Source organism: Mytilus edulis, chromosome 1 (genome assembly GCF_963676685.1).
Source record: "Mytilus edulis chromosome 1, xbMytEdul2.2, whole genome shotgun sequence".
In the NCBI taxonomy this organism is placed as follows: Eukaryota; Metazoa; Mollusca; class Bivalvia; order Mytilida; family Mytilidae; genus Mytilus; species Mytilus edulis.
In genome coordinates, this window is record NC_092344.1 from 57833487 (window position 1) to 57861415 (window position 27929).

The window sequence follows — 27929 nt, forward strand, 5'->3', positions numbered from 1 at the left end:
ACATGGTTAAGTAACACGCACATGATTGTGTATGAATGTCTCATCTCTATTGGCAAGCTGATTCATTAAAAACAATTGTTCTTTAAAGTCTAATTATAGCAAAAAGTTATATAAACAAAATCACAAATTTAAGCAGTAACGTAGGTATGTACAGTGTAGACTTGGGCTTTTGTGTCAATAAGACAATAACACAACGACATAACTAACCAAAATATTTTCAGTGAACAATATACAGTTTCTACCGTACTTTTTTTTTTGGATAGTTTCCACTCTGTTTCAATGTTCAAATTACCTATGTATTCTGTTATATTGTTCCTGGTTTTTTTTTCCAAAAAAGATTAGGAATACAATACAATGCTATCAGTACCAGAAAAAAATAATTTTCCTTGATTTATCCGAACTTGAATTTCAACTTCTTTAAAAAATTGATTTGAAAATTCAGGCAAATTTCCATTTTTTTTTTAAAGATCTAGTGCTATGTGAAAATGAGTTGTATCTAAAATAAACAAATGATAATGTGTAAACGCGACTTTATTTGGCAGAAGGTTTTCCTACCTTTATAATTAAAATAATAAAGCATTCAAATCAAGAATTTAAATGTCTTGCTGCAAACTTTGTTTGTTTTTTTGCTAAGACATTGTTATTAAGATCGACACCTTAATTCAATGGATAGGCTGTTTACTATACATTAAAGAGTTGATTGGACAGTGGATATTATATTGGAAACAATTTTGATATTCAATGGCCAATCAAACATTTGAATATAGAAAACAGACTGTTATACTCCGCCTAACCATTGAATTTAGGTGTCAATCTTAATTACACTGTATGAGCAAACAACCAAACAAAATTTACAAGCAAGACATTTAAACTCTTGATTTTCATGCTTTATTATTTTAACAGTAATGAAACATGCAGAGGATAAATATTGTATCCAGGTTTACGTTTCACTAAAAGTCTATCGATTTGCAACCATCAATAATTTGTATAATGTATAATGTATAGATATTTAGACTGGTCGTTAGACTTACGACCTTTATGCAAAATAACATTATGATTCATTCTTTCACGTGTCCCATTATCCGGTTTTTTAAAACTGATAGTATGCTGTGTTGATATACGAACGGTTTATATGACAAGTATTGGTTGACTCCATTGTCTGGTCCAATCAAATAAAACAACGGTCTAACAGAAAATATTAAACGTTTAAGCGTGAATTTTATACAACATGAAATTAATACACAAAGCATAGCACATTGTTGTACTCTCTTTCAAGTGTCATTTGTTATCTTTAAAGTTAACATTTATCTTTTTCAGAGAATACAGTAAAACATAATTCAAGTAAAAGATGCTTAACATCATCTGAAAGTCGTAGGCATAGCAAAACGTTACGCCTAACAAGTAGAAGTGATGCCTATCAAGCAGAACAGGAAAGAATGGAATATGAGAATACTTTAAACATGATTGATGGTGAAACACCTGTAAGTTATTGAAGTGAATTAAGTCAAGGTTTTTTTCAAATTTCCCACAGTCAATAATTGTGTTCAGTCTTCTAAATTCATATAAAGCAATGGTAAATAAATGTAAGTGGCAATAAACGAAGTAGATAGATCCCTGTCATATTTTATATAAAACTAAATTAAATAAGAACAAACATTATAAAATATGACAGTATGTATGACAGTACGGTCTGATATCTTTAACCACTCTTGGATAATTATTATAATATAATGGAATGTAGTATTAAATCGTTTGCGAAGGTTTATATTCTACACGATGTGTTTGCTTTACATAAACATAGCTGTTTTTCGCTCCTGTTACACAGTTACTGAGATTTGAAATAAACAAACTCAAATGTTGTATCGTTAATGTCTTTGTTTTAATGTCACATTATGACAATACAATGTACTAAATAAAATCATTAATTTTGAATTGTAGCTCTGAATATTGAACATATTTGGGGTTTATCGAACCTATCTTTGCGATACATGTATAAATATGTGATTAAGCTTGTTATATTTTAGTCAACTAGTACAGCATTTACTCACTATAATCAAGAAGACGAAGAAGAAGCAGTTGTTAACACAACAGAAAATGTTTATACAAACCAGAACCTGAACAACGAAATACTTACAGTCCTTGTTGATCACAAATCACCAATAATCCAATTTGGAAGGAATTTTAGGAAACCTCGAATAGCATTGTTATTGTCAACAGGCTCGGATTACATAAAAGCTTCTGCTTTTGGTGATCATGCTGATTTTATTGACAAAAATATGGACCACGATATGGTTTATAGAATTTCCGGCTATCAATTAAAGACAAGTGACTATTCCAACAATTTGGAATTAACATTATATAAAACGACAGAAATCGCAGTCGTTTCGAGAAATGAAAGTCTAAACCAAGTTAAAACAAAATTCCGAACGGATGACATAAAGCAAAAACGACATGTCAAGAAAATCAGAACTGTAGGTCCAGTTGTGGTAACTTCGGTTGGACCTACAAGGCGACCATGGAACAATTATTTAAAAGAAGTCATGCTGAAGGACCATAACGGAAGAATAATAATGAATATGTGGAGGTCGGATAACAAAATCCCTTTCGCATTCAGACGAGGCGATGTTCTTGATCTTGAGAACGTTGAAGTTGGTATGTTTAAATCTTACAGTGGAATTGGATATCATTTAACTGGTGGAGATGTGGCCAAGTTTATACTTATACCTGGCTATGACATGCAAGACCTTTTACAGGACGAAGACGAACATTTCTTAACGCCAATAACAATGAAAGTGAACGATCTAAAGGATATGAGGGACTATAAACATCTGGTTTATTTAAATTTTGTAAGAATAGAAGTTTTTGTTAAGGATAGCCAAAAGCAGAAAATATTCAAGCACTGCGATATTGATGAGACCCATGGTCGTCTTAGTGAAAAAGAGTCAAGATGGTATTGTGATGAATGCGAAGAATACACAGAGGGTATAAACAAAGTTAAATTAACTGCAGAGGTAGTTGATGCTCATGATCGTTCCATTAAAAGTTTATGGGTTAACCTATACGACAAGTCAGTACAAACAGTACTAGGAGATTGTTACGCAGCTTTCATTCAAACAGAAAACGAAAAAAGAAGAGCGTCGATATTGAAGAAATGTGAATTGCAGAATTCGAATTTATCGCTTGGAATTGAAATATGATCCTAAATACAGTACACAATCTGTTAAAAAACTTACAGTTATTTGAAAAAAGATTGGCATCGCATCAAGTTCTTATAGTTGAATAATTATGAGTTAGAAATTTAAATATATTTTTTTTTCTTCATTTTTCAATCAATATTGTTTGAAGCGAATGAACAAAATATGCATTCTTCTGTCCGTAGAAAAGTTTCATATTGTAAATATAATATAGCAAGTTTTTGCAAAATATACTTTCAATACTGACGTGCATGTTTTTAATACCGTATTATCTTTAGTTTTTAATAAAGCTGTACATATGTGCTACGTATGAGTAGTTGATGTATTTTATCAATTGAGATTTTCATACATGCGAGAGAACAGTGGAGAAGCCGTAAAAACAGAATTAAATGTTTTTTTCACTGCTGAAATATCGAGATAAAATAAATGACAACATTTAGATTTTAAACACCCCAATTTTCTGTTTGAGTCGAAAATTATACCCCTTTTATTCTATTTATACTTGAGTTATGTTTTTGCATACATGAAATCGGAGGTATGCAAAAGAAAATATACATGAGATTTTTCTAAATTAGCCTGATTTTACTTTCATTGTGTGTTTGGTCCTAACTGGATTTTCTAGAAGTATATACACAAAATGATACATGTGCTGTACATAACATTACAGTTTTAATTTGATAAGATTTTTTTTTCTCATTTCAACTTTAAAAAAAAATATTTGTTTTCATCTATGTAATCAAAATCAAGTGACTATAAAATTGTATCAATGATACCAGCATTACAATCTTGTACCACAGACGTGTTTTTCGTTTATATATGACTTATCATTGCATGGAACAGATGAAATGAATTGACAGCAAACGGTTCCGAGATGTGGTAAACTGTGGTTTACGCTATCTGTGCATGATGATATGGGTACATCTTATAAATAAAGGCAACAGTAGTATACCCCTGTTCGAAATTAATAAATCGATTGAGAAAAAGCAAATCCAAGTCACAAACCAAAACCGAGTGAAACACATCAAATGATTTTGATATTTTAGTAACTTTCATACAAAAAATTACAACACAAATGATACACGATTTTATCATATATAATCCATTTGCAATTTCAAACAATAATATATTAATTTTTTTAGAAGGAGAATATCATTTACCTAGATCCACCATACAAACCGAATTACATACAGGTCATATGTTACGGCATTTCACCACCGATTTCACAAAAATAGATAAATACACTTTTATAGGTATTTCCCCTTAAACCATTATTAGGACAAACAGTCTGGCGGGAGTGGAGATGGATAGAGTATTTCTATAATGACATTTGGTTTCCAACAATGATTCAATAAGTTTTTGATCGACTTTACAGCATTGAATCGTTAGTGTAAAAGGTTTGTGTGTTTGCTGTGATGTCTTTTTTAACGGACGTATTTTACCACTAAAACGGTCATGCATTGTCAAGATAATCGAAGTCTGAAATAAGTTTACTGCTAAAAAATCTTCCCATTAGTAATGAAATTGTCATGCAGAAGTACGATTTTATTGTTATCTTTTTATGGTAAAGTCATTGAACAGGCATATAGGTTTAAAAAACCGGTTCAAGATTCCGAACCAAAAAAAAAATGGTTCTTGATTAATTTCAAACCGTAACCTTATTTGGTCCAAAAACTCATATGGTCCGGAACATTTACATTGATATTGATATGTGTCAAAGCTGTAATAGAAATATATAGTACCGTTGCAGATGTTATGATATTTGACAGAACCTTCAATTTTTGGTTTAGTTTATTTGTAATTTTGATGTTGAAGTCGTATCCTTTGTTGTATCTACTGAATTTAGTAAAAAATATAAATAACAAATACACCCTGATATAAAATAGGAAAGTCTGAATATCAAATGATCAACGTTGTTTACTATTTCTGACGCCCATGATCTGCCTTTAATGGCGATTAATGTTTGGTGTTACAAGTGGCTGCTATTTTGAAATATCAATATCCATATGTCTTAAATCTAACAATCGACATGTTGCATTCGTGTTGCAGTAACTGACATTCTCAAATAAAAATTTCGTAAGCTTTATTCAATACTGAAATATTAAAGTGTACAACTTTTATCTGTTATTAAACGAATATTTAGGTTTTGTTCGGCCCTCAATATCAGAGTTCTTAAAAAAACATAATTCACATCAATATCTGCGTTAAGGGTTAGGAGTTGATTGCACTATGTTATAACTACCGTTATTGTACTAAAAATGGTAATTTTGAAGGGAAGATTCTTATCGATTTGAAAAATCTATAGTCTTTTCAAGACTGAACACAATGACTATATCAAGTACGAACTTAAAACATTGAAGATCTAAAATATGAATAGCTTTTCTGAGGTAATCTAGTTGTATAGTATTCCTTTTTATTAGCTCACCTGGCCCGAAGAGCCAAGTGAGCTTTTCCCATCACTTGGCGTCCGTCATCCGTCGTCGTCGTCGTCCGTCGTCGTCCGTCGTCGTTAACTTTTACAAAAATCTTCTCCTCTGAAACTACTGGGCCAAATTAAACCAAACTTGGCCACAATCATCATTGGAGTATCTAGTTTAAAAAATGTGTGGCGTGACCCGGCCAACCAACCAAGATGGCCGCCATGGCTAAAAATAGAAAATAGGGGTAAAATGCAGTTTTTGGCTTATAACTCAAAAACCAAAGCATTTAGAGCAAATCTGACATGGAGTAAAATTGTTTATCAAATTTTCAGATGAATCGGACAACCCGTTATTGGGTTGCTGCCCCTGAACTGGTAATTTTAAGGAAATTTTGCTGTTTTTGGTTATTATCTTGAATATTATTAGAGATAGAGATAAACTGTAAACAGCAATAATGTTCAGCAAAGAAGATTTACAAATAAGTCAACATGACCAAAATGGTCAGTTGACCCCTGAAGGAGTTATTGCCCTTTATAGTCAATTTTTAACCATTTTTTCGTAAATCTTAGTAATCTTTTACAAAAATCTTCTCCTCTGAAACTACTGGGCCAAATTAAACTAAACTTGGCCACAATCATCATTTGGGTAACTTGTTTAAAAAATGTGGAATTTTTAACATTTTTCATAAATTTTTGTAAATTTTTAGAAAATATTTTCCGCTGTATTTACTGGGCCAAGTTCATTATAGATAGAGATAATTGCAGCAACAAGAATGTTCAGTAAAGTAGGATCTACAAACACATCACTATCACCAAAACACAATTATGTCATGAATTTATCCGTGTCCATTGTTTAGTATGCACAAGACCAAGGTGAGCGACACAGGCTCTTTAGAGCCTCTAGTTTATCTTTATATTGATTTTTAACATTTACTGTTTAGTCCTTGATGGTAATATCCTTTAATTTTGGCATGGCTTGGTATTTAAACAACCCGCAATTCTGTTATAGTCCTATGCTATTATGCATTCTTATCTTCAATTGTGGCAGATGTGCTATGTCTGTAGAGAGTCTGTCGTGTTTTGGTTTTTCGTTTTTGAAATTGTTGTTATAGTAATTGAGATTATAACACAATGTTCACTGCTGTACAGACTCCCCGTGGAGAAAACGAGAACAGCCAAACATTGTTATTGTATTTTCGTGCGCTAAGACCTTTTAAAAATACTGTATTTGACCCATTAGAATCGAAATAATTCCTTCATGTCATGCTTTATGCTAAATTTAACATCGGGGTGCATTATATTTGACAATATTGTACACACACCTCAGTAACGATCAGTGTAAAATATCGACAAGTATAATACCTACCTATGTTTAAATGACCATCTAGCATGACATGAAGGAATTATTTCTTACATAGAGTTGTAGATCTCTAAAAACTGTAACGTTCTGCCTTTAAACACATGCAATTTATATTAAGGGGTAAACAACCCTCCCTTAGTGTTTTCAATGATTAAACATGTTATACACAGTAAAGTTACAAAAAATTAACATTTCAATGATATCTTAGAACAGTGCTGATAACTGGGCTTATCTGACCGTCCATCGGTAGTGGCATCGTACCACCATTTGTAAAATAGATAATTGAAAAAAGGTAATATAACCCACACTAGCGCTTTTTCTACATAAGACTCGTCAATGGCGCTCATGCTTAATACTGAATAAGTGATTAATTGTTATATTTTGACTTGTATTGTACATGCCATCTTTAGTTTTTCAAATCTCTTGAACGTGCATTTGTTCTACAATAGACTCATCAGTCACGCCCTGATTCAAAAAGTAAAAAAAAAAACATATCTAAATTATGAACGAAGTTTAAGATCATTTAGGACACAACATTTCGAAAGGTTTTGGGGAAAAATACTGCTTGATTATTGATACAATAATCATGTTTAAAAGATTAGATATTAAATCTATAAATCAAGTCTTTTTGTCGTGATTAATGTACCAGTGATGTCTTACTTTATGTATATGTTTTTTTCTGTTTTCATATTTACTCAATTTGTTATGTTCCTTATCTATACTATTAAACGAGAATTTTTGTGTGTCGCTTCTCTTCCTTCCACAATAAATCAATCATCATGCCTCTGTGTCCTATAGGTAACATGGATAGTCGCATTTGTCATCCATTCTTATGATTATTCAGATTGAGTTATTTTGGGAGAAAAACGACAAAAAAGGAGTCCGGATATGATTCCGTCATCGGACTAAATTTAAGTCAAAGATAAGACTTCCGGTTTGAAACATTCACAAATACAATCAATCGTATGATAGATAACAAAAATGAAAAATAAATAAGCCAATCAGAGAGTTCTCATTATCATGGTGTTTAGATCGCAAGAACCACAACTATTATACCTCCTTATAGAGGACAATTATATTTCGCGTTTATCTACATTTAAACTACGATTATACTACTTTAATATATAGAGACTCTCTGTATTCTGTCAGGGACTTTCTATGTTAGTATAGAAAGTCCCTGATTCTGTCTACTGTTTTCTTTGAAATGTTTACTATTTAAGGGGTCAAACCACTTGCATATATATTAAAATAAGTAAAACATGCTCAACTTCATCTAAAACTACCTCCACCAAAAAACTTTAACCTGAAGCGGGAGATCTAAAACTACCTCCACCAAAAACTTTAACCTGAAGCGGGACAGAGGGACGGACGGACTGACGAACGAACGAACGAAGGAACGAATGAAATAACGAACAAACGAACGCACGGATGCACAGACTAGAAAACATAATACCCATAAATGGGGCATACAAATTTATTGTTGAAAGGGAAAATAGTGATTTGGCAAAAATGAAAGTAAGGTAGAGATTAGAGGGAGGCAGGACCTATTTCGGGGTGTCGGGATCGGGTGTTTTTAAGCTCGGGATTCGGGGATTGATCCTTACGGGATCCGAGGATATATTTTTCGATTTCGGGATTTCGGGATATGAATTTCTTTAAATTCTGCATCTCGGGATTTCATGGTTTTAAGCCCGGGATTTCGGGATCAGGGCCCCTCTGACCACCCCTCAAATTAGCCTTAGTCGGTCTTAGTCATTTATACATGATTCATATCCTACCATTGGCATGTTAATAAGGCTCTCAAAAGAAAAAGCACTGATGGATTGTCCTAGAAGCATATTTTATTAGACTAATAATGGTCTATATATAAGCAGTTACATTTATTTCATGTTTGAAACGGTGCAAATTTTTAATTTGAATTTACTTTTACCAAAAGAAGCATTGTAGCAAAGTAGAAGAATAATTGTGGTCTGAGGTCAGACACACTAAAAAAATAATTGAATTTAATATAAGCAGTTACATTTATTTCATGTTTGAAACGGTGCAATTTTTTTTTTATTTGTCTTCTTAATATATATTTGGGACTCGAACATTGGTAAGATGTTAATGTCTTTTTTGACAGACAACACATAGTTTTCATTTATGATCTTCTTTGGTTTATGATAATAATAAAATCAATTACTATTAAAAAAAACTCAACACTAAGAAAAAAAAAACTAAACATTCAGTCAAATTATTGATTCAAACAAGAATCAAAATTTTAACCACCCCATAAAAATGTTGAGTAAGAAAGTCCATATCGTGACCCTCTATTAATTATTTTACTACTAACTCTGTTGCTCCAAAAGACTCATCAGTGATATTCGAACAAAAACAGTTAAAATGCAAATTGAAGAGGATTTAGAAATCAAAATTTCGAAAAGTTTCAAAATCATATAGTAAAGATCAATAGGCCATTTGACAGTGCAATATTTTGAATTGATTGCTTATTTTCTTATTAACTAATTGAAAACGCGTATTTACTCAAATGTCACAAAACATCCATGTTCACTTAATGGTGGTTTGATCTTATTTAAATCATTAAAGACTGAAATTAAGTAATGTTATTTCTCAATATGGTTTTTATGCATTTAAAATGTGCCTTTGAAGAGAAGTCAAGTTTTATCTGAAAAAAGCTGTTTAATTGAGATATCATTGCATCCAAATTTATCACATATGTTTTTTAAACATTTACATTTAAATATATGTTGAAAGCAAGTTTGTGTATAAGCTCAAGAAAAAGTTAGACTGTCAATAACCTCGAAGGAAAACTCAAAACATTTAGTCATTTAATAAATAGCAAAATCAAAAGCTTATAAAACATACATAAGAAATGAAAACAACTGTCATATTCCTGACTTGGTACAGGCATTTCCTTATAAAATAGTGGATTAAACCTTGTTTTTAGGTAGCTAAAATCCTCACTTTTATGAAACCAAATTGTTTTGGTGTAAGGAATTGTAACATCAACACACAGCACACACAATAATAAGACACTGTATTTTACAAAGATACTTTCATGAAGTTATGTGTTTTATTTGCTGTAGATAAACTATAACTAAACTAAACTATATAACATGCCCAAAACAAGCAAAATAACGAACCTGGAGAGTACTTTTTTTTCTAAATTACATGTGTGCAGTTCATTACAAGTTGTAAAAACATATCATTAACACAACAAACGAATATTATAATTGAGGAAACTCTGATTATGACTGCGTCAACTATGAAATGTCTGTAAAGAACAAAACACAAGAAAATATTCCAAAATTGATTAATATTCTTGTTTATTGTTGAAGGACGTTCAGTGAACTCAGTTGCTAACATTCATGCTTCGAAGTCTTAGTTAAGAAGTTGTCTTTATAGCAATCATCCCATATCATTTCATATTTGTGTATGGCATATTGACTTAGTATGTGGGTTAAAGATAAAAAAAAAAGAGTATATTTTAAGACATTTTAAGAAGAAGTTAGATAATTAAACACAAATCAAATATCATAAAAGCTTTTAAGAATTCTGTTATGCGGATTAGGTTAGTTTATTTGGGTTTTATATTTCTACATTATTGTGACACATGTCATTGTTATCTGAATATTGTACTCGTCTGGCATAGCTCAATATAACTTGAGAAAAACGGCTTTACAAGTGCAAAATATCTGTTTGTTTTATGTATTAATTACATACGAGCTTGCATGCTTCTATTTTGTGTTTAAAACATTTTTGCCATGTGTAATACAATGGAGAAGTCAGTGGTAAATCAGTTGAGATGCTAATATAAAAAAAGATTGCAAATGAGAAAACTCTCCACAAGAGACCAAAATGACACACAAATTAATAACTATAGGTCACCGTACGGCCTTCAATTATGAGAAAAGCCCAAACCGCATAGTCAGCTATAAAAGGCCCCGAAATGACAATGTAACTAAAGCATTACAGACAAATAAAAAAATTTCTAATTTTTATTCTGTTTTGTATATTCCTCTTGGATATTTTTGGTATGATCCATAAATATAATAAGTTTTTACACTGAGTATTCCTAAGGTTAACTTTTTCAGTTTGAAAATAGATACATCTTTCCATGGTTAAGTGATATAATATGTTTGTCTTGTTTTAATGGCAAAATAGCGAGTGTTCCGAAGCGATATTGTGAGAATTTACAGCAGATGAATTTAACCAAGGTGTGATTTATCGATGATCAGAACCATTGTTTACTCGTGTTTAAAAGAAGTATTAAAGACTGAATTTCAAATTCCAAACGTTTATCGTCTTAAATAAACTATGAGTGAAGAATATCCCATCCGTGTCATCATCAAACACCTTTTAATGGAGGTTGAGAAAGTCGTGATGAGGCCATACAATTGTTTATTAGATGGCTTGAACTTTGCCATCTGAAGATCTTAGTACACTAATAATATTAAATGTCTTTCAATATTGCATGATAGGAAACACAATCCCTTGAATTCTGCATCAACATAGACATAATTTGTTTACAGATGCCGCTGAAATGTTTTTACATGAAAATGGGGAGCTATTAATTACAAAAATTCGTCAGCCTTGTTTCCGTAAAATTCATTTCTTATGCAACCTTTGCTGTCATGGGTATGTATTAACCAAGATATAAAACACAGTACTAACGGCGTATATTGTCAATGAAAACAATTATTTCATGTTGAAACCGGAAACACATGTCAATAAGATTAATGGAGATCTGCGTTGCAATTAAGATGGATTTGTCTTCTGTGTTCATTTTCACCTCATTACTTTAAATTGTGTCTTATTTATTTGATTTAATTGAAGTTCAGTGGGAAACAATGTGTGTACTTCTGTTGGTTCGTAATTACAATTATAAATCTAGCATTTAGGCCTGTGTAATATTACTTAAATCCCAAAATAATGCATTTATTTTTTGTTCTGATATCTAAGATTTTACCAGATTGAAAACACTAAAATATTAAATTGTAATTGTGTTTAATATAAAGATGTTACTTCCTTGGTCTCTTTGTTTTTGGGTTATGTGAATTGACACTGTCATATAAATTAATGAAGTTGAGTAGTATCGGTCAATTAGACATCAATCCAAAACATGAAAACAACACTTAATAAAATTTATGATTTCATGCGTCATAAAACGCGTTTCTGGACTAACTGTCAGTAGAAAAACCGAATATTTAAAGGCCAATAATCATTTGAAAGCGATATAGAAAAATCAATCTATAATGGGCGTTTTTCAATAAAAGCGTTCCTTTCAGACCTAAAAAAAATGGAAAATCAACTAGTCTAAAATTTATTTTCAAGAGTTATTTTGAATACCTCTATTATAGACCTGTTTGTAAACAAAAAGTGCAATCTTAAATACTCTTTAAAATGATATTATTTTCATAATTTGTGTACTGTTTCGTAGGGGACTTTTGTCCCCTACGAAACTGCTTCTAAACACACATATTTTTGCAATTTTAAATGTTTTCTATAGACATTCCAGTTTGTTTACTTTATATACTAGAAAAATCTCATTTTTTTCTGAATTGGAGAACCATTTTTTATCGATAAAGATTAGACAGTACTTCACATATAAAGGTACAACTCATGTTACGTAGTGGGCATTTTGATGCGTTTCGTAGTGGACAAAAAGTTTCGTAGTTGACATCAACCCTATTCTGTGTTAATAAAAACATAATAAAAATTACATGAAACTAACCTTTGTTATTTGCTTTGCACGAATATAATTGAAAAAAGAGTAAAAAAAAGACTGCATGGTAGTGGTAGTGTCCACTACGAAACGTTTTTCTCCCAAACTTGTTTCGTAGGGGACCGTTTCGTAGGGGACGTATTCACATGTTTTATTTTTTTCTCACAACCCCAATATTGCAATAGTAACAAGACTGATTGTATTCATTAAAGCGTTATTAAGCTGTACACTGATATTTTTTTCATAATTTTAAAACCAGTTACTGAAGAAGATTTGACCCGTTTCGTAGTGGACATTTACAAAAATACAGTATCACTCTGGTCCATTTGATGTGCTCAATTTTTCTTACCAACAGTTTAATTGCCGTTATAAAAGCATCACTTCTTTTGTAAGACCCTAATGTTTATCTCTCTTGCAAACAAAATATTACATTGATTTTATAAAACTGTTGATAAGCAAGTTTTAATGACTTCGTTTCGTAGTGGACATTGTGTTAGGGACACACCTTCTAAAATAAAAAATCCTATGTTAAAAGCTGTTTATTAAAATATGTTGGCTCTAAACATACTTTTGAATTATTAAAGAACTTATATTAAGTAAAATTAATATTTATTTCTACATTTTTTTACGATATTTGAGAGTATGAATGTTGAACAGGCGGTATCGGGACATGCCATTTTGGTTGTTTTGGACCATTCAGGAATCAATATCTTATCAATCCCTCTAAAAAATAAACTGTTTCTTTGCTTAAAAATGTTATATCTAATTCAATGTACTGACTGTACAAAAAATTACTTGCAGAGATCAAACACATTTTTTTTAAGTGGCTGGGACAAGAAAGTACATTTTTATTGAAAAACGCCCCTATATGTCAACAAACATACGCGTGTCTACAGTTGATCTATAATTTTTTGAAAAATATCAACTGGTGGTCTACTATCAACATAAACTGCCTCAAAATACAAAAAATGATTACTACATGAATATTTTGCGGGTTTATTCTAGATTTTATGTGATATCAATCCTCCTCTTACTAATTACTCTATCAGTTTACTAACAGAAAATGGAAACACGAGCATATAGAAGAAAACAGTATAATCACAATTATACTGAACTCCTAGTAAAATTCAAAACAGAAAGTCCCTAATCAAATGGCAAAATAAAAAGCTTAAACACATCAAACGAATGGATGAAAGCATCAGAACAAGATAAGCAGTATAATACACTTATCTTAAAATTAGCATGTTTATATATACTGCTGTCTATATATACTAGTAGATTATTTTGTAAACAGATATTGTACTCAATTTAAGCTTTTTTAATAACTCATTTACCGTTGATAACTATGAGCATGTCGAAATGTCCGTTCGTAATGTTTGTTTGTGTATTTCTTTGTCCAAAATGTTCTTGCATTTATTTTTACTGTAGTCCTGTCATGTTATGTTGTCATTTTATATTATATTTTACATTGCCATAAAACCGCGAGGTTCGGCTAGCCCCAAAACGTTATCAAAAGTACAAGGATTATAATTGTATACGCATGACGCGCGTTTCGTCTACATCAGAATCATCAGTGACGCTCATATCTAAATAGTTATACCGCCAAACAAGTTCAAAGATGAAGAGCATTGAGTACCCAAAATTTCAAAAAAGAAGTGCCAAATACGGCTAAGGTAATCCATTCCTGGGATGAGAAAATCCTTAGTTTTTCGAAAAATTCAAACTCTTGTAAACAGGAAATTTATGATAATTATCGTATAATTGATATTCATGTCAACACCGAGGTGCTGACTACTGAACTGGTGATACTCTCGGGGACGAACCGCTCACCAGCAGTGGCATCGACCAAATGGTGTTAAAAGTTATCAAAGGTACCAGGATTATAATTTTATACGCCAGACGCGCGTTTCGTCTACATAAGACTCATCAGTGACGCTCATATCTAAATAGTTATATCGCCAAACAAGTTCTCAGTTGAAGAGCATTGAGGCAAAACCAGGTTCAACCCCACCATTTTTTTTAAATGTCCTGTACCAAGTCAGGCAAATGGCCATTGTTATATTATAGTTCGTTTCTGTGTGTGTCACATTTTAGTGTTGTGTTTCTGTTGTGTCGTAGTTCTTCTCTTTTATTTGTTGTGTTTCCCTCAGTTTTACATGTAGTTTGTAACCCGGATTTGTTTTTTTCTCAATCAATTTAGGAATTTCGAACAGCGGTATACTACTGTAAATATAAAAAAAGAAGATATGGTATGATTGCCAATGAGACAACTCTCAACAAGAGACCAAAATGACACCGTGATTAACAACTATAGGTCACCGCACGGCTTTTAACAATGAGCAAAGCCCATGCAGCTATAAAAGGCCCAGAAATGACAATGCAAAACAATTCGAGCGAGAAAACTTGCCTTTATTAGTCCAATTTTCCTACATGTGACTTCATTTATTGACAGTTTTGTGCATTTCATTAATATAATGTGACATTAAACAATATTTTGCATTAGTCTATAAAGAGGAAGGAATTATAGAATATGTTGAAACCATTGCAATATATATAACATGACATGGTTCCTTGTGTTTTAATCTAGTTGTTAAATGGAAGATGGCAGAAATCTTAGTAAGAGAGATTTGTCAACTCTATAGAAAAAAGCCTTTTTCTTTGTTTGTATCACTTTTTCAATTGCTGAAGCCTTATTACTCTGATTAAAACTGCATCAAATATAAAATGTCTGTATAGAAAAAAAGACAATGAAGTATTTCCAAAAATATCAATAATCATGCTCATTGATGAAGGCCAAACGGTAAGCTGTAGTTGCTTATATTCTTCAGTTGGAAGGCAAACGCCTGAATCTGACAGATAGAGGTCAATTTGTCGACAAAAAAAGAACCCGTATGTAAAATGTTTACGCCCACACACAGCGCCACCTATAATTTTTTCTACGGCATCTTTGAGAATGATGTCCCATTCTGTAGTAAATTAAAACATTAAATTAACTAAAACATAGAAAAGTAAGTGTAAAACACAAATTAAAAGATATATTTGCAGATGACTGTTTATGCATGATACGCTGGCAATGTGCGCAATGTCCTTTAATCCAAGACTGAAAATTAGTTTGTTTCCTACGTCAAGATGGCGGATTTCAATGTTTACATTTTTTCACCTATTTATAATCTGACACAAATTCGTATCCAATCATTTATTAGCAATTTTATTATTGATCTTTAAATATCATCCAATTACATTTGCCGTTAGAAAGTGGCTACACGTTACCAGCCGTCGTTACAAAGTAGCCATGTGTTTTGTGGGGATACCTTGGGAATGTTGTGTATTCAAAAGTTACGGTAAAAATCAATGTTATCTTCCTTATATTTCCATGCATACACAATTTATAACAGCAAATCCATTCTTAACAGACCCCATAAGGTAAACGGACATATTTAACTGTCTGATTGAGCAACAATTCGTGTAAATAAGCCTGATGGGTCGTTTTGAATTCCAGCACAGCAGACAAACACGTGGTAGATTGTTTATGTTTGACAGTTTGTTTACCTGAATTACACGTTGATGTTACTATATACTTACCAATAACCTTTATCGTGTTATACTTTCAAGAGTAATATAATAAATCTTACTCAAGAAATACGTCTAGGTAGGCGCAGGGACTTCCTTTTCTTGGTCCTTAACTAATGAGTGTAATGATACATTACAGCATTTTTTTGCATTTGATATATTTCATGTACATGTTCATTTTATGTACACAAAGAACAATAAAGTAAAAGAACGTACATGGGTTTAATTCCCACCCTAGGTATACGTTTTGACTCTCATAACAGGTTGGAACAAATAGAGCAGATAGCAATTGACAATAATGTAATGCTAAAATGCTTATATTGATGGGGTCAAATCATCAACATCATTTTCTCTAGTATACATCAACTCCCCTAAGGATAAGTCATACTTTACTAAGAGTCCAGTGGCTAAGTCCTGTCTTTTTTGCCTCTGATATTTACTTATTTATATTTTAATTTCTAATATTCTCTTGTGCATGTAGTAAGGCAAAAGCTATTGTTACTCTTATTTTCCTCATTTGCCTTAAAACAATGGAATGTATTGATTGTTGATGTATGTAAAGTGACTTGCAATTTAACTGTCACTGCTAAAAGAAACTTGGACTCTGATGATAAGTGTCCAGACTGTTATCTCATTGGCAACTATATCATAAATGTCAATTTCCCCTTTATAAGTTAAATTTTTTAAGAAAAGAATTTAATAATAATATAATAACAAGTTGTAAAAAAATTGAAATGTTCAGCACAATCTTATTGGCTTTTCATTCAAGAAAACCTAGAGGCATTGAAAAGTGTTTCAATTTAAAATAAATGGTTTGAACTCAGAAAACTATCAATATATAGAGTACAGATATTGTTTTAATTGGGCCTTTGGGAATATTTGCCTGTTAATTGAAGACATAATTGTTATATGCCTTTTCAAATACATGTGTGGCTCTGCACTGGCTGTGGTTAAAAATCTAAGAATGAAGTTGGTTATCTTCATATTTATCTGATTTATATCAACATAATTGTTCCATTATATATACATATATATATAAATCATTGTAATACATGTTCATTACTTTGCTCTTCATATGCCCTATAACAGTGTTTAATTGGAATAAAGTATCTTGTCTTAACCACATTTCTTTATTTTAGTATTGACAGGTTAACTTTTAAAAGCATTTAAAGTCAGTGAGTTGATGACAAGCTCAGTCAATGATTGTAAATCCAGATAATATGAGTTTTTTTTATAAAAATAAATAATGTGATTAAACTGGTTATGATCTCAATTAAAAGAACTGACATTCTGCTTTGATACTATGAGATTATTTCTGATATATCAGAATAATAAATTTCCCTTTGTTGTCCTTTTTCAATAAAATTCTAAACATACTGTTTTTAAGTCAGTTTTGTTTTTGTCTGAGACTACTATAACATGGGAGGTGACCACAATCTCTATGTTATACATTGAAGTATAGTCTCAGGTTTTTGTAGTCCAATTGACTGCATTTTAGAGCAGGTAAATGTGAATTTGGATTAAATTTAAAGTCATTCAGTATATCTAATGACATCATACCACTATTTTATTTCATCAATGCATTTTCAAATTTTATTTACTGGTCAGCTTAGGTTATTATCCAATCAATAATTTAATTGAAAGGACTTACAGTTGGTTAGTTGGTTGCAGGACTTTTGAATTCAAATATAAGAAAGAAGCAAAAATTTAAAGCAAAACTTCAAATATTACATATAATAGGATTTATGATAACTGCAGGATAGCAGATTGCAATGCTGCTTTTGTTCAGTTATCTTTGTGTTAATTATTATGTTTTAAATCCCTTTCTGGGTCTTTGAATTTGATTTGAATGTTCAGATTTTTTTCTCTTGTCAGATTAAGACAAGCAACAGAACTTGTACAACTTATGTAGTTTCTTATCTCAGGGTGAATCCAGAAAATTTAAAACATAAGTGGTGGTATTCTCAACCATAATAACAAGGATAAAAAGGTGGTTCCAACTATATGCATGATCCCATTCAAATGCATTAATCTTCCATAAAAAGATGAGGTTCCAATCACCAGACTCTCTGAGATCTGCAACTGTATCTTAAAGCAGCTATAATAAATCAAAAATTGTACATATACCTCTGGCCACTGCAGATTGATTTTATTTTCAATCTATGGTATTAAATGCTCACAATTTTGAAGACTATTTCCCTTTTTCCATATTTTTGTTTAAATGTAATCTTCTGCTTCTGCATCTATTGTAACACAGGTTCTTCTGACAAATGACTGATAAACCCATCTTGTATCCTTCTATCTACCAAAAGGGTGTTTGAGAATATATATATACAATAAGTTCAAGTATTTTGTCAAGAAAAAGTCAGTCTGTTATAAAATGTAGGTAATTGTCTTCTATGGAAGTGTTCAAAAACCTGTAAGAACTTGAAAAAAAATGTCATATTCAACCTTTCCATGGCTATTTTAATGTTACAACAGTAGAGGAACATAGAATATTGAAAGGTATTCAAGAACTCGTCGAAATAGATCTGCAATCGTTAACTTTACTCAAATTTACTGTTGTGAACTTGCAATATCATACGATGCGCGTACCGAGTTATCTCCCTTTGATCTCCGCTTCGCCACGAATAAACTGACACAATTGCGTATCCGGGGTTTTTGTGATCTGATATTGAAATAGTAGGAGCAAAAAATGGTTTTACTTCATATTTTATACCCCTCAACACGTTACCAAACCTATTTAAGGATTTATTACGGATTTTCCGTGGACCTACGCAAATTTTCAGAAAAAAAGTTTCACTTCACTCGTGAATTTATAACATTTTAACAATACTTTTTTATTATAATTATATAAAATAAGAAAGCTTATTCAATCTAGAATTGAACACTTTGGTTTTTATTAATGTACGAGTTTAAATAAGACGATACGAGTCCAAAAACCACGAGGCATGCACGTTTTCAAAAAAATCGTAAACTCTGACCTTTTATCACGTGACCAATGTCTTGAACTTAGAAGCCATTAAATCGTTTGCCGTTCAACTGTTCTTGTCATTTAGTCTCAGATAAATAGTTGTCCTATTGGCAATCATCCCACATCTTTTCATATGTGTGCATGGCATATTGAAATGTTGTAGGTTGAAGATTTAAAAAATATGTTTTAGAATCAAATATTACAAAAGCTGTTCCAAATTCTCCACTGCGGAGAAATAACAGGAGATAAATCTAAACAACGTGTAAGTTATCGATGATCAAAGCCGTTTTATACTAATATATAAAATTAGGAAAGGAAACCGTGAATGTGTCAAAGCGACAACAACCCGACCATAGAGCAGACAACAACCGAAGGCCAACAATGGGTCTTCAATGTAGCGAGATACTCCCGCACCCTAAGGCGTTCTTTAGCTGGCCCCTTAAAAAATATGTATACTAGTACAGTGATAATGGATGTCATACTAAACTCCGAATTATACATAAGAAACTAAAATTAAAAATCATACAAGACTAACAAAGGCCAGAGTCTCCTGACTTGGGACAGCGCAAAATTGCGGCGGAGTTAAACATGTTAATGAGATCTCAACTCTCCCGCTATACCTCTAGCCAATGTAGAAAAGTAAACGCATAACAATACGCATATCAAAATTCAGTTCAAGAGAAGTCCGAGTCCTGTCAGAAGATGTAACAAAAGAAAATAAATAAAATGACAATAATACATAAATAACAACAGACTACTAGCAGTTAACTAACACGCCAGCTCCAGTCCTCAATTATAATGTTTGCAAGCAGTAAAAAAAGACTGAGTTTAGAATTCCAATGGTACCATAAAATTGTTTATTAGATGATTTCAGCCCTTAAATTTGGAGATCTTAGTTTAGTGATAACATCATCTGCCAATCAAATATTTAACGATAGAAAACTCAAGCTTTTGAATTCTGCATCAACAAAAAAATAATTTGTTTACAAATGCTGCTGAATTTTTTTTCTAATATAAATTGGAAGCTATTTTCGAAATAATTCAAGTCAATCTTGTTTCCGTAAAACTTATTTAGCCCTTGCTGTCATTTTATGTATGAACCAAGTTATAAATATCAATTAATTAAAGTTGAATAGGAAACACATGCCAAGATGATTATTACAGGTGCTACATTTAATATGCCTTTTCCTTTTGTGTTTATTTTCACTTCGCTCCGTGATTTTTTCCTTTATTTGATTGACAAATTTGAGAATCAGTCAGAACTAAAGTTTGTTCTTCAGTTGCTTCTGATTAGTTTAAGCATCTGATACATTGACGATATTTTTGAAATCAAAGAGATTTTATTTATATAACATAGATTTCAGACAGCAATTATTTTATTATAAATTATGTAATATTGTTTAAAAGTCCCTGTTATAATATGATGCATTTATCCCTTGTCCTGATGTTTATGCTTTTACCAGATCGTAAACACATGAAATAATACTAATAGTTCAGAATAATAAATGAATGCAAGATTGATGATTCCGAGGAAAATTTTTCCATTTTTTAAATATTTTATTTTGTGTAAATAATTTTCACAAGATAAGTGTTACCTTCGTTTTCTTAGAAATTAAGGGTGTGGTTTAAACTATGATCAGCGGTTAACTATGCAATAGTGCCAGTGCATATACAGAGACGCTTTCCATACAAATTTTATCTGTACATGCTAACGTTAAATTAATTTTAGTTTTTATTATATTATTTTTTATTTATAACTAAGCGTAATATGGTTTATTCAAAAATGCAAATCAAATGTTTTCGTTTTTATCTGTAAATGTAGCAATCACAGTTTATCTTAATAGTCATGCTCATTGTTGAATTCTATAAGGTGAGATGCAGCTGCTTACATTCATGTAATTTATTTATTCATAGATGGACAATGGTCTAACAGGCAATCCTCCCACATTTTCATATTGTCTAAAGCATATTGACATTTTATGATTTCAGGATAAGCCAGAATATCTTTTGAGAAAAAGTAGGAAATATAAATGCCGAACAAACATCATAAAATCTATTCTCCAGTGCAGAATAAGTTGGTTAATTGGAATTTCGTTTACAATCTTTAGAAATCTTACTGTCTTGAGTTTTAAGTACTATACATTTTTTTTTAAAGTAGACTAATTGTATAACACTGTCGCAATTATAACAAAACCTTATGAAATTTTAATAATACAAATTTACTAGTCTAGCAATTTAAGTAAAAAATCTTACTTTACCAGAAGCTACCATGATCTGCATTGTAAATCACCTAAGCTCGTCTACATATTATAGTGTAGCCTTTGAGAATTGGTTGATATCGGTGAAAGAAAAGGAATCCGTTACAAACTATATGCTGAAATGAATCAGGCTTTTAAAACATTAATGCAAATGACATTTGTTCTTACCGTTTTAATCAGCGTGATCATTCAATCCCTTATAACCAATTTTGCATCATCAAAACAATATATCATAGAAATAACAATAATTATCTTGCAACACATCTCCGAAGACAAAATGGAGACTACTAGGATTGAAGTATTGAAAACCATGACGACATATGGTTGCAATGTTAAAATTAATGGTCAAATTAATTTTACTAGACTAGTCCTTCCTAAAGATCGATAAATGTGATGAACAATTTCAACTCTACTTGAGGTAGACTCAGTCTTTGTCGTCGTCAATAAACATCTAATCTCCAGAATGTCTTTACTTATGACTTTCTGCCATTTACACAAAGCCGTTGGATTTTCATTCCATTCGGACGAAGCTTTATTCAGTACCCTTTTCAAAACTCCATTCTCTGTCCAACTTATGTTTTAAATTCACTGTTGCAAAATTCCATTCCAACCAACTTTAGGCTATAAGGATAAGCCGGTCACAAACTTTTCAAACCATCTCAAATTGAAAAAGAAGAAAAGGAGAAAAGATCTTTCTTAACTTTCATTTGCCAACAAAGGTCTCAATGGCATCAACTTCGGTACTATCCTACATCATAAATCAGTTCACTTGAAAACACCTTTCTTTTTCAAATATCTGTGTTTATCCATTCTTATACCTATACCAAACTGATTTCAACTTAGTTTTCAATTACATAAATAGGTTACAGGACCTCAATATTGACGATTTCAATTCTAAAAGTTCTCATTGCACCGGTACAGGTTCCCATTCATATTTAATACAACTGGCAACGTTATCACTGGTGACCTACACTTTGCCAACAACACTTCTTTACGAAATGTGAAATTACGTGTTATAATCCCCCCTTTGTCTAAAAAATTAAAATACTAGAAAAACCTACACTGTTTTTGATAAATAATATGCATATAATCATACAAAACCATCACGAAATTTAAAAAAATCAAAAATCAAGTGTAAATACAATGCAACCACGAACAACATTGAAAATAAAAGGGCATCTTTCTCGTCAAGACAGGACGTAAAAAGCAGCATTAAAAAAAAAACGAAATGCATTTGTTTTAAGTTAACCTTGAGGTCTCAATTTTCAGTTTTCACAATTACACACAATCAACATCGGCTTTTAACATGTCCAATATTTAGATACAGATACTCAAAGTTGCAATTAATAGACTAAGGTAAAATGTTTTGCATTTATATTTTCTGGCTCTATGCATTTTAAAACAATTTGTACAAATGAAATGGTTGTCAAACATCTTATTTTCTGAACCTATAGAAAAATGTAACTGACTAGATGTTTATATTGCTAGAGTTTAGAGGTAAATTGATGATGCACTAATCATTTATCGACATGAAAGTTACTTGTACATAAATTGACTTTGGTCGATGTATGCAAAATACTGTTATGATAATGGAACTACCATTTGATATATACAGGTCAAAATTGTTCATCCTTGCCCCTTCCACCCCCCCCCTTTCCCCCTAAACATCAAAAAGTGGCTCCCTAATGTTTTACAGCGCTTGATTATGTTCTTGTTTAAATTATTCGAGGATCTTATCCGAAACACACTTGTCCTATGATTGAATCTTTGAAGCTTTATGGATCATGTTTCATGTCTATTTGCTTGCATCTGCACCTAAAGTTACTAAAATGCACTCGTGATTTTTTAATAATAGTAATAACATAGATTAAATGTCTGTAGAATTCAAAATGATAAGATGGCACTTAATATAAATCATGTCACGGTAGAAAATGACAAAACCGACGTGTATACATTTAAACGCATCAAATATGTCCAGATGACTCAATTATGTGTTAAAGTTTGTTCATCCTTATCATAATTCTTCTGATATTATTCCCAAACGACTTTTATCCAGACAATTCTACATTTATGTATTGTCATAATGTCCTGATGGTAAATAAATAATGGAAATAATTGTTTATAAAACTTCACAACTTCTTGACATTGGTTGTTCTTAATGGGTATGAACTATTTCAAAAGAAGTGATGTTTTTGGTATTTACTGGTCTCTAAGAATATTTCCTTGAAAAAACGGACTAAAAGATTTAGAAGTAAATTTATTTTAACACGAAATCGTTGTTTGATGACACCAATTGCGTAAGCTCGTGCATTAAGAAATTATTGTTCTAAAGAGTCAGTGTTACTCACCTTGATCTATGTGTATATTCAACAATGAACACTCTATAAAAGTAAGGTATGTTGGGTAAGACATTCTGAACATGCTGCTCCTGTCAATTTCTTTTAATAGATATGCATGTAACTAGCATTTTACCGCCTGGTAATATTTTAAGCAATATTGCTCGGGGGTGGATTATATTACCTTAGCTGTATTTGGCAACACTTTTAGGAATTTTGGATTTCAATGCTCTTCAACTTCGTACTTTATTTGGCTTTTTTTTTTATTTTTTTTTTTAACTTTTTTAGATTTGAGCGTCACTGATGAGTCCTTTGTAGATGAAACGCGCGTCTGGCGTATATATAAAATTAAGTCCTGGTATCTATGATGAGTTTATTTATCGGACACATATTTTAAATCTATGTATCCCATTGTTTAGAGTGGATGTCATTGGTTCCAATTTCCGTGTTGTTTCAAACGCAGAAGAGAATATTTTTTTGGAAACTGACGGACGCCGATAACTGACACAAAGGGATAACAATATCACAGAATGATTCTTTTTTGTTAATGTGAGCTTAAAGAAAAACCAAGATAGGTAAATATCAAGTGTGTGCGGGCAACTTGTGTCTTTTAAGAGTGATGATGCAGTTCTTAAACAGTCTTTGATATTTTATTCACAAATTTGCTGTATTTAGAGTCATAAATTTTATATGGACAATTAGGTTCAACTGATTTATAATATTTGGGTATACACACGTTCATCGAATCATATGTGCGCACGATCAACGCTTTAACATCAATTAAAATTCTTGACTGAAAAATACAACAACGTACACGCTGTAGAAGAACTGTTTCAAAGTCATGTGGTCTATATCACATGTAATCCAGGCCTAGACGATGTTTATATCAACCCTGCTTTATATTAAACTGACATGCTGACCCAGTCTTTTAACTTGCTTTTACAGAAATAAGAGTTCACATGTATGTGTGTTTCAGGGCGAATTATTTTAGTTCTGTGTCGATCAATCGTTTCTCTTCTCTTATATGCTGCAAGCTTAATCGAGGAGCAGGAAATATCTATCTTATTGGTTGAACTCGCCCTTGGATCAAACTTTTAACATGCAGCACGCTGTTCCATCCCGCTACCACAAAGCCATCGATGCGGTTTTCCCTGTTTAAGATAATACGACTGAAACAGAATCACCTTGGTAATGAATCTGTAATATTTTACGTTTATAATTTAGATATAAACTTACAAATGTCATCAAATTATTATTTACTAGTATGTTATAGTTTGTTACTAGATTTCAAACAAACCAATATCCTTTAGGAAATGATGCTTTTTCATCTGTAGCATATCAAATCGGTATTGACATGACCGGCTTTAGCTTACTCAAGTTAACTTTACTGTAGGATTGACTTTATTTTCGCATAAAAAAATAAAATCATTTATCTTGATTGAAAAATGCTGTCTATCTAGTCCGGAATACTTAAGAATCATCAAGATAAAAGCGGCTAATACACCTGCCCGTTCAGATCTCAACTATCATATTAAAAAGTGAAAATTGATTATGCAATGCTTGATCAAAACTTAGACAAAGATGATTGAAATTGAAAGGTTTTTTTTTCAAATGGTCGATAACACATTGCATGTGCAAATACTTATTTATAAAATAATAGCCATAGGGAATGTAAATATCAAAGAATATGAGATGTTATCAAATTTGAAAAAAATTAAAATGGTTGAAATGCTGCAATGAAATAAATTATCATCCAAACTTCCGCTGCAAGGACATAAATTAATATTCCAAATCCCTAGTCCTTAAGAGTATAAGATGTGGTTATTATGGTGCATGTAAAACTGCATGATGTCATTTCAATTTCAATTTGTATTGCATCAGTTTGTAGGATGTTGTTTTTTTCAAGAATAATTATGTTTTTTCAAGAATAATTATGTTTTATTCATGTTACTTATATTATTAAGTCAGGCTATCTTCAAATTATTCATCATCAAAGAAAAGAAAAGATTTTGTAATTGACAAACACGAAAACGCGAATCTGCGAAAAAGCGAAATTGATGAGAAGTCGAAAAAAAAACCCGCGTTTATGTGTTTTTGACTTCGCGTTTTCGTCCTATCGAATATGAAAGGTGAAAAAACGTAATCGCCAAAACAACACCGAGAAATGGCTTTAAACGGCCATCATATTATAAAGGCAAACTTTTTAATATTTTTTTTTTGTACATACTTTTTGAAGGTAAAGAAAACAATTTTAGAAAGTGCACATATTTTCCTTTACTTTCGTTCATGTTAAACTGTAAAAAACGCTTGAAGATCAATTTCTCGTTAAATCGTTAAAATTGCTTAAAATAGTACCTGGCGGTAAAATGCTAGATGTAACTTTTTCTGTTATGACCATAAGGATTGCTTAATAATATCAACAGCTTACACGTATGAAGGTGTTGTCATGGAGAAAGTTATAATCCTAATCATTTTGTTTCATGGAAACTCAAGTAAGCAGATTATTCTCATGTGATCCAATCATTAGCGGGATTCGTTTCAGAAATGAACAGATTTTAAGATTTAGTAAATTAATTTGCAATCAGATTTTCCATATTCAAACCGATTTAACGAGAAATTGATCTTCAAGCGTTTTTTACAGTTTAACATGAACGAAAGTAAAGGAAAAAATGTGCACTTTCTAAAATTGTTTTCTTTACCTTCAAAAGGTATGTACATTTCGTAATCGTAATTTTCTATTTCAACTGATCAAATTATTCAAATCAGAGAATGCTATGCGGTGGTGAATACTTTAAAGAAGAGATACATGTATCATTTACTGTTGTACATGTAGTTAAACTCCTACAATCTCAGTTGTCCCACGAAAAATTGGCGAAAAAATTGACATTTAAATTATGACATATTTCTATTAACAGAACTACAAGTTCAAATTTAGTCGTTTTTTTTCGGTCAATGGGTATGAATGTCGTTCTGGATGGCGTGTACGCTTGTCCAAAGTTGATAGACGTCTTAATAAATCTAAAAACAACAATATCCATTATTTCATGCGTGAGGTGGCTGGTTCTGATTGAGGACATGTCACTTTTTTCGCAAATTTCTCGTGGGACAACTGAGATTGTAGGAGTTATACAACAGTAAATGATACATGTATCTCTTTTTTTAAAGTATTCACCATAGCATAGCATTTTCCGATTTTCAATATTTTGATCAGTTGAATTAGAAAATTGCGATTTAAAAATGTACATACATTTTGAAGCGGAGACAATTACTCCACTCAAGCACAACCGGAAAATTCTCTCACGGTTTTCATTGAAGAACCAAATGTTCTGCATGTGTAGATTACCAGCCGTGACGGTGGTATACATGATTAAACCAAACTAATGTAATACTTAATATGAAAGATCAATTCATCATTGCTTCATTTGTTTCTGTTTATGTCAAAACTTCCTCTCATTATTTCAGAAACATGTTTATGTCGAAATGTTATAGCAGTGCACATTCATTGCAGTATAGAATATGATAATTTTGAGGATACTTCTTAGTCATATTACCATTTTTGATAAGCAGTTAGGTATGATTAAGTATACATATTCCATCTATGATAATAAAAAAACTAACTTCGTTTTCTTACTATTTATAACTTGAAACTACGCAAAGAGGCAATTTTTTGTAGTTTACAATTGAAGAAGCGTTTGAGACGTATTTCACGAACTTTTGGCTTTTGAATGTGCTGAGAAAATTGTATATTGAAATAAGAGGTGAAAAGGTATTTCCGCCTAATACAGTAATAAGGGGACAACTATTTACTTTTATTGGACGGAGGATGGTTTTAAAAACTATTTAGTACAAGTGTATGCTGAAAATAAGTACCCTGGCATACGAGTGTCACAGGATGATCAACAGTTATCATGTTCTGCAAAATTAAATACAGGACACAATTGAATACATAAATAATAAAAAACATGCGTAGAAACAGATGAAAATGAATAGTCAATCCGCAAAAGAAACTTCTGTACCCCTCCCCGGATTATCAAATGGTCGTCGCATATAGGCTGATGTGTATATATGGATTAATAATTGACTTAGGATGACTTAT

General features: G+C 31.6%; 1 protein-coding gene and 1 long non-coding RNA gene across 2 annotated transcripts in view; both read left to right on the forward strand.

Moving 5' to 3' along the window:
- The window catches only part of LOC139485827 (uncharacterized), a 971519-nt gene that overhangs the window by 428652 nt on the left and 514938 nt on the right, over positions 1–27929 (forward strand). The gene's annotated exons all lie outside the window — the stretch shown is intronic.
- Positions 22–3761, forward strand: LOC139520595 (uncharacterized). The gene is made up of 3 exons (XM_071313401.1): positions 22–52; positions 1318–1481; positions 2025–3761. The coding sequence occupies exons 1-3, from the start codon at positions 22–24 to the stop codon at positions 3195–3197; spliced, it is 1368 nt and encodes a 455-aa protein (XP_071169502.1). The 3' UTR covers positions 3198–3761.

Bases quoted from the DNA above. Each gene is read 5' to 3' on its own strand.
- LOC139520595 (XM_071313401.1), top strand. From the start codon at position 22: ATGATTGTGTATGAATGTCTCATCTCTATTG. The intron at 53-1,317 runs GCAAGCTGATTC...TATCTTTTTCAG, and splicing joins TGAATGTCTCATCTCTATTG to AGAATACAGTAAAACATAAT. The intron at 1,482-2,024 runs GTAAGTTATTGA...GTTATATTTTAG, and splicing joins TGATTGATGGTGAAACACCT to TCAACTAGTACAGCATTTAC.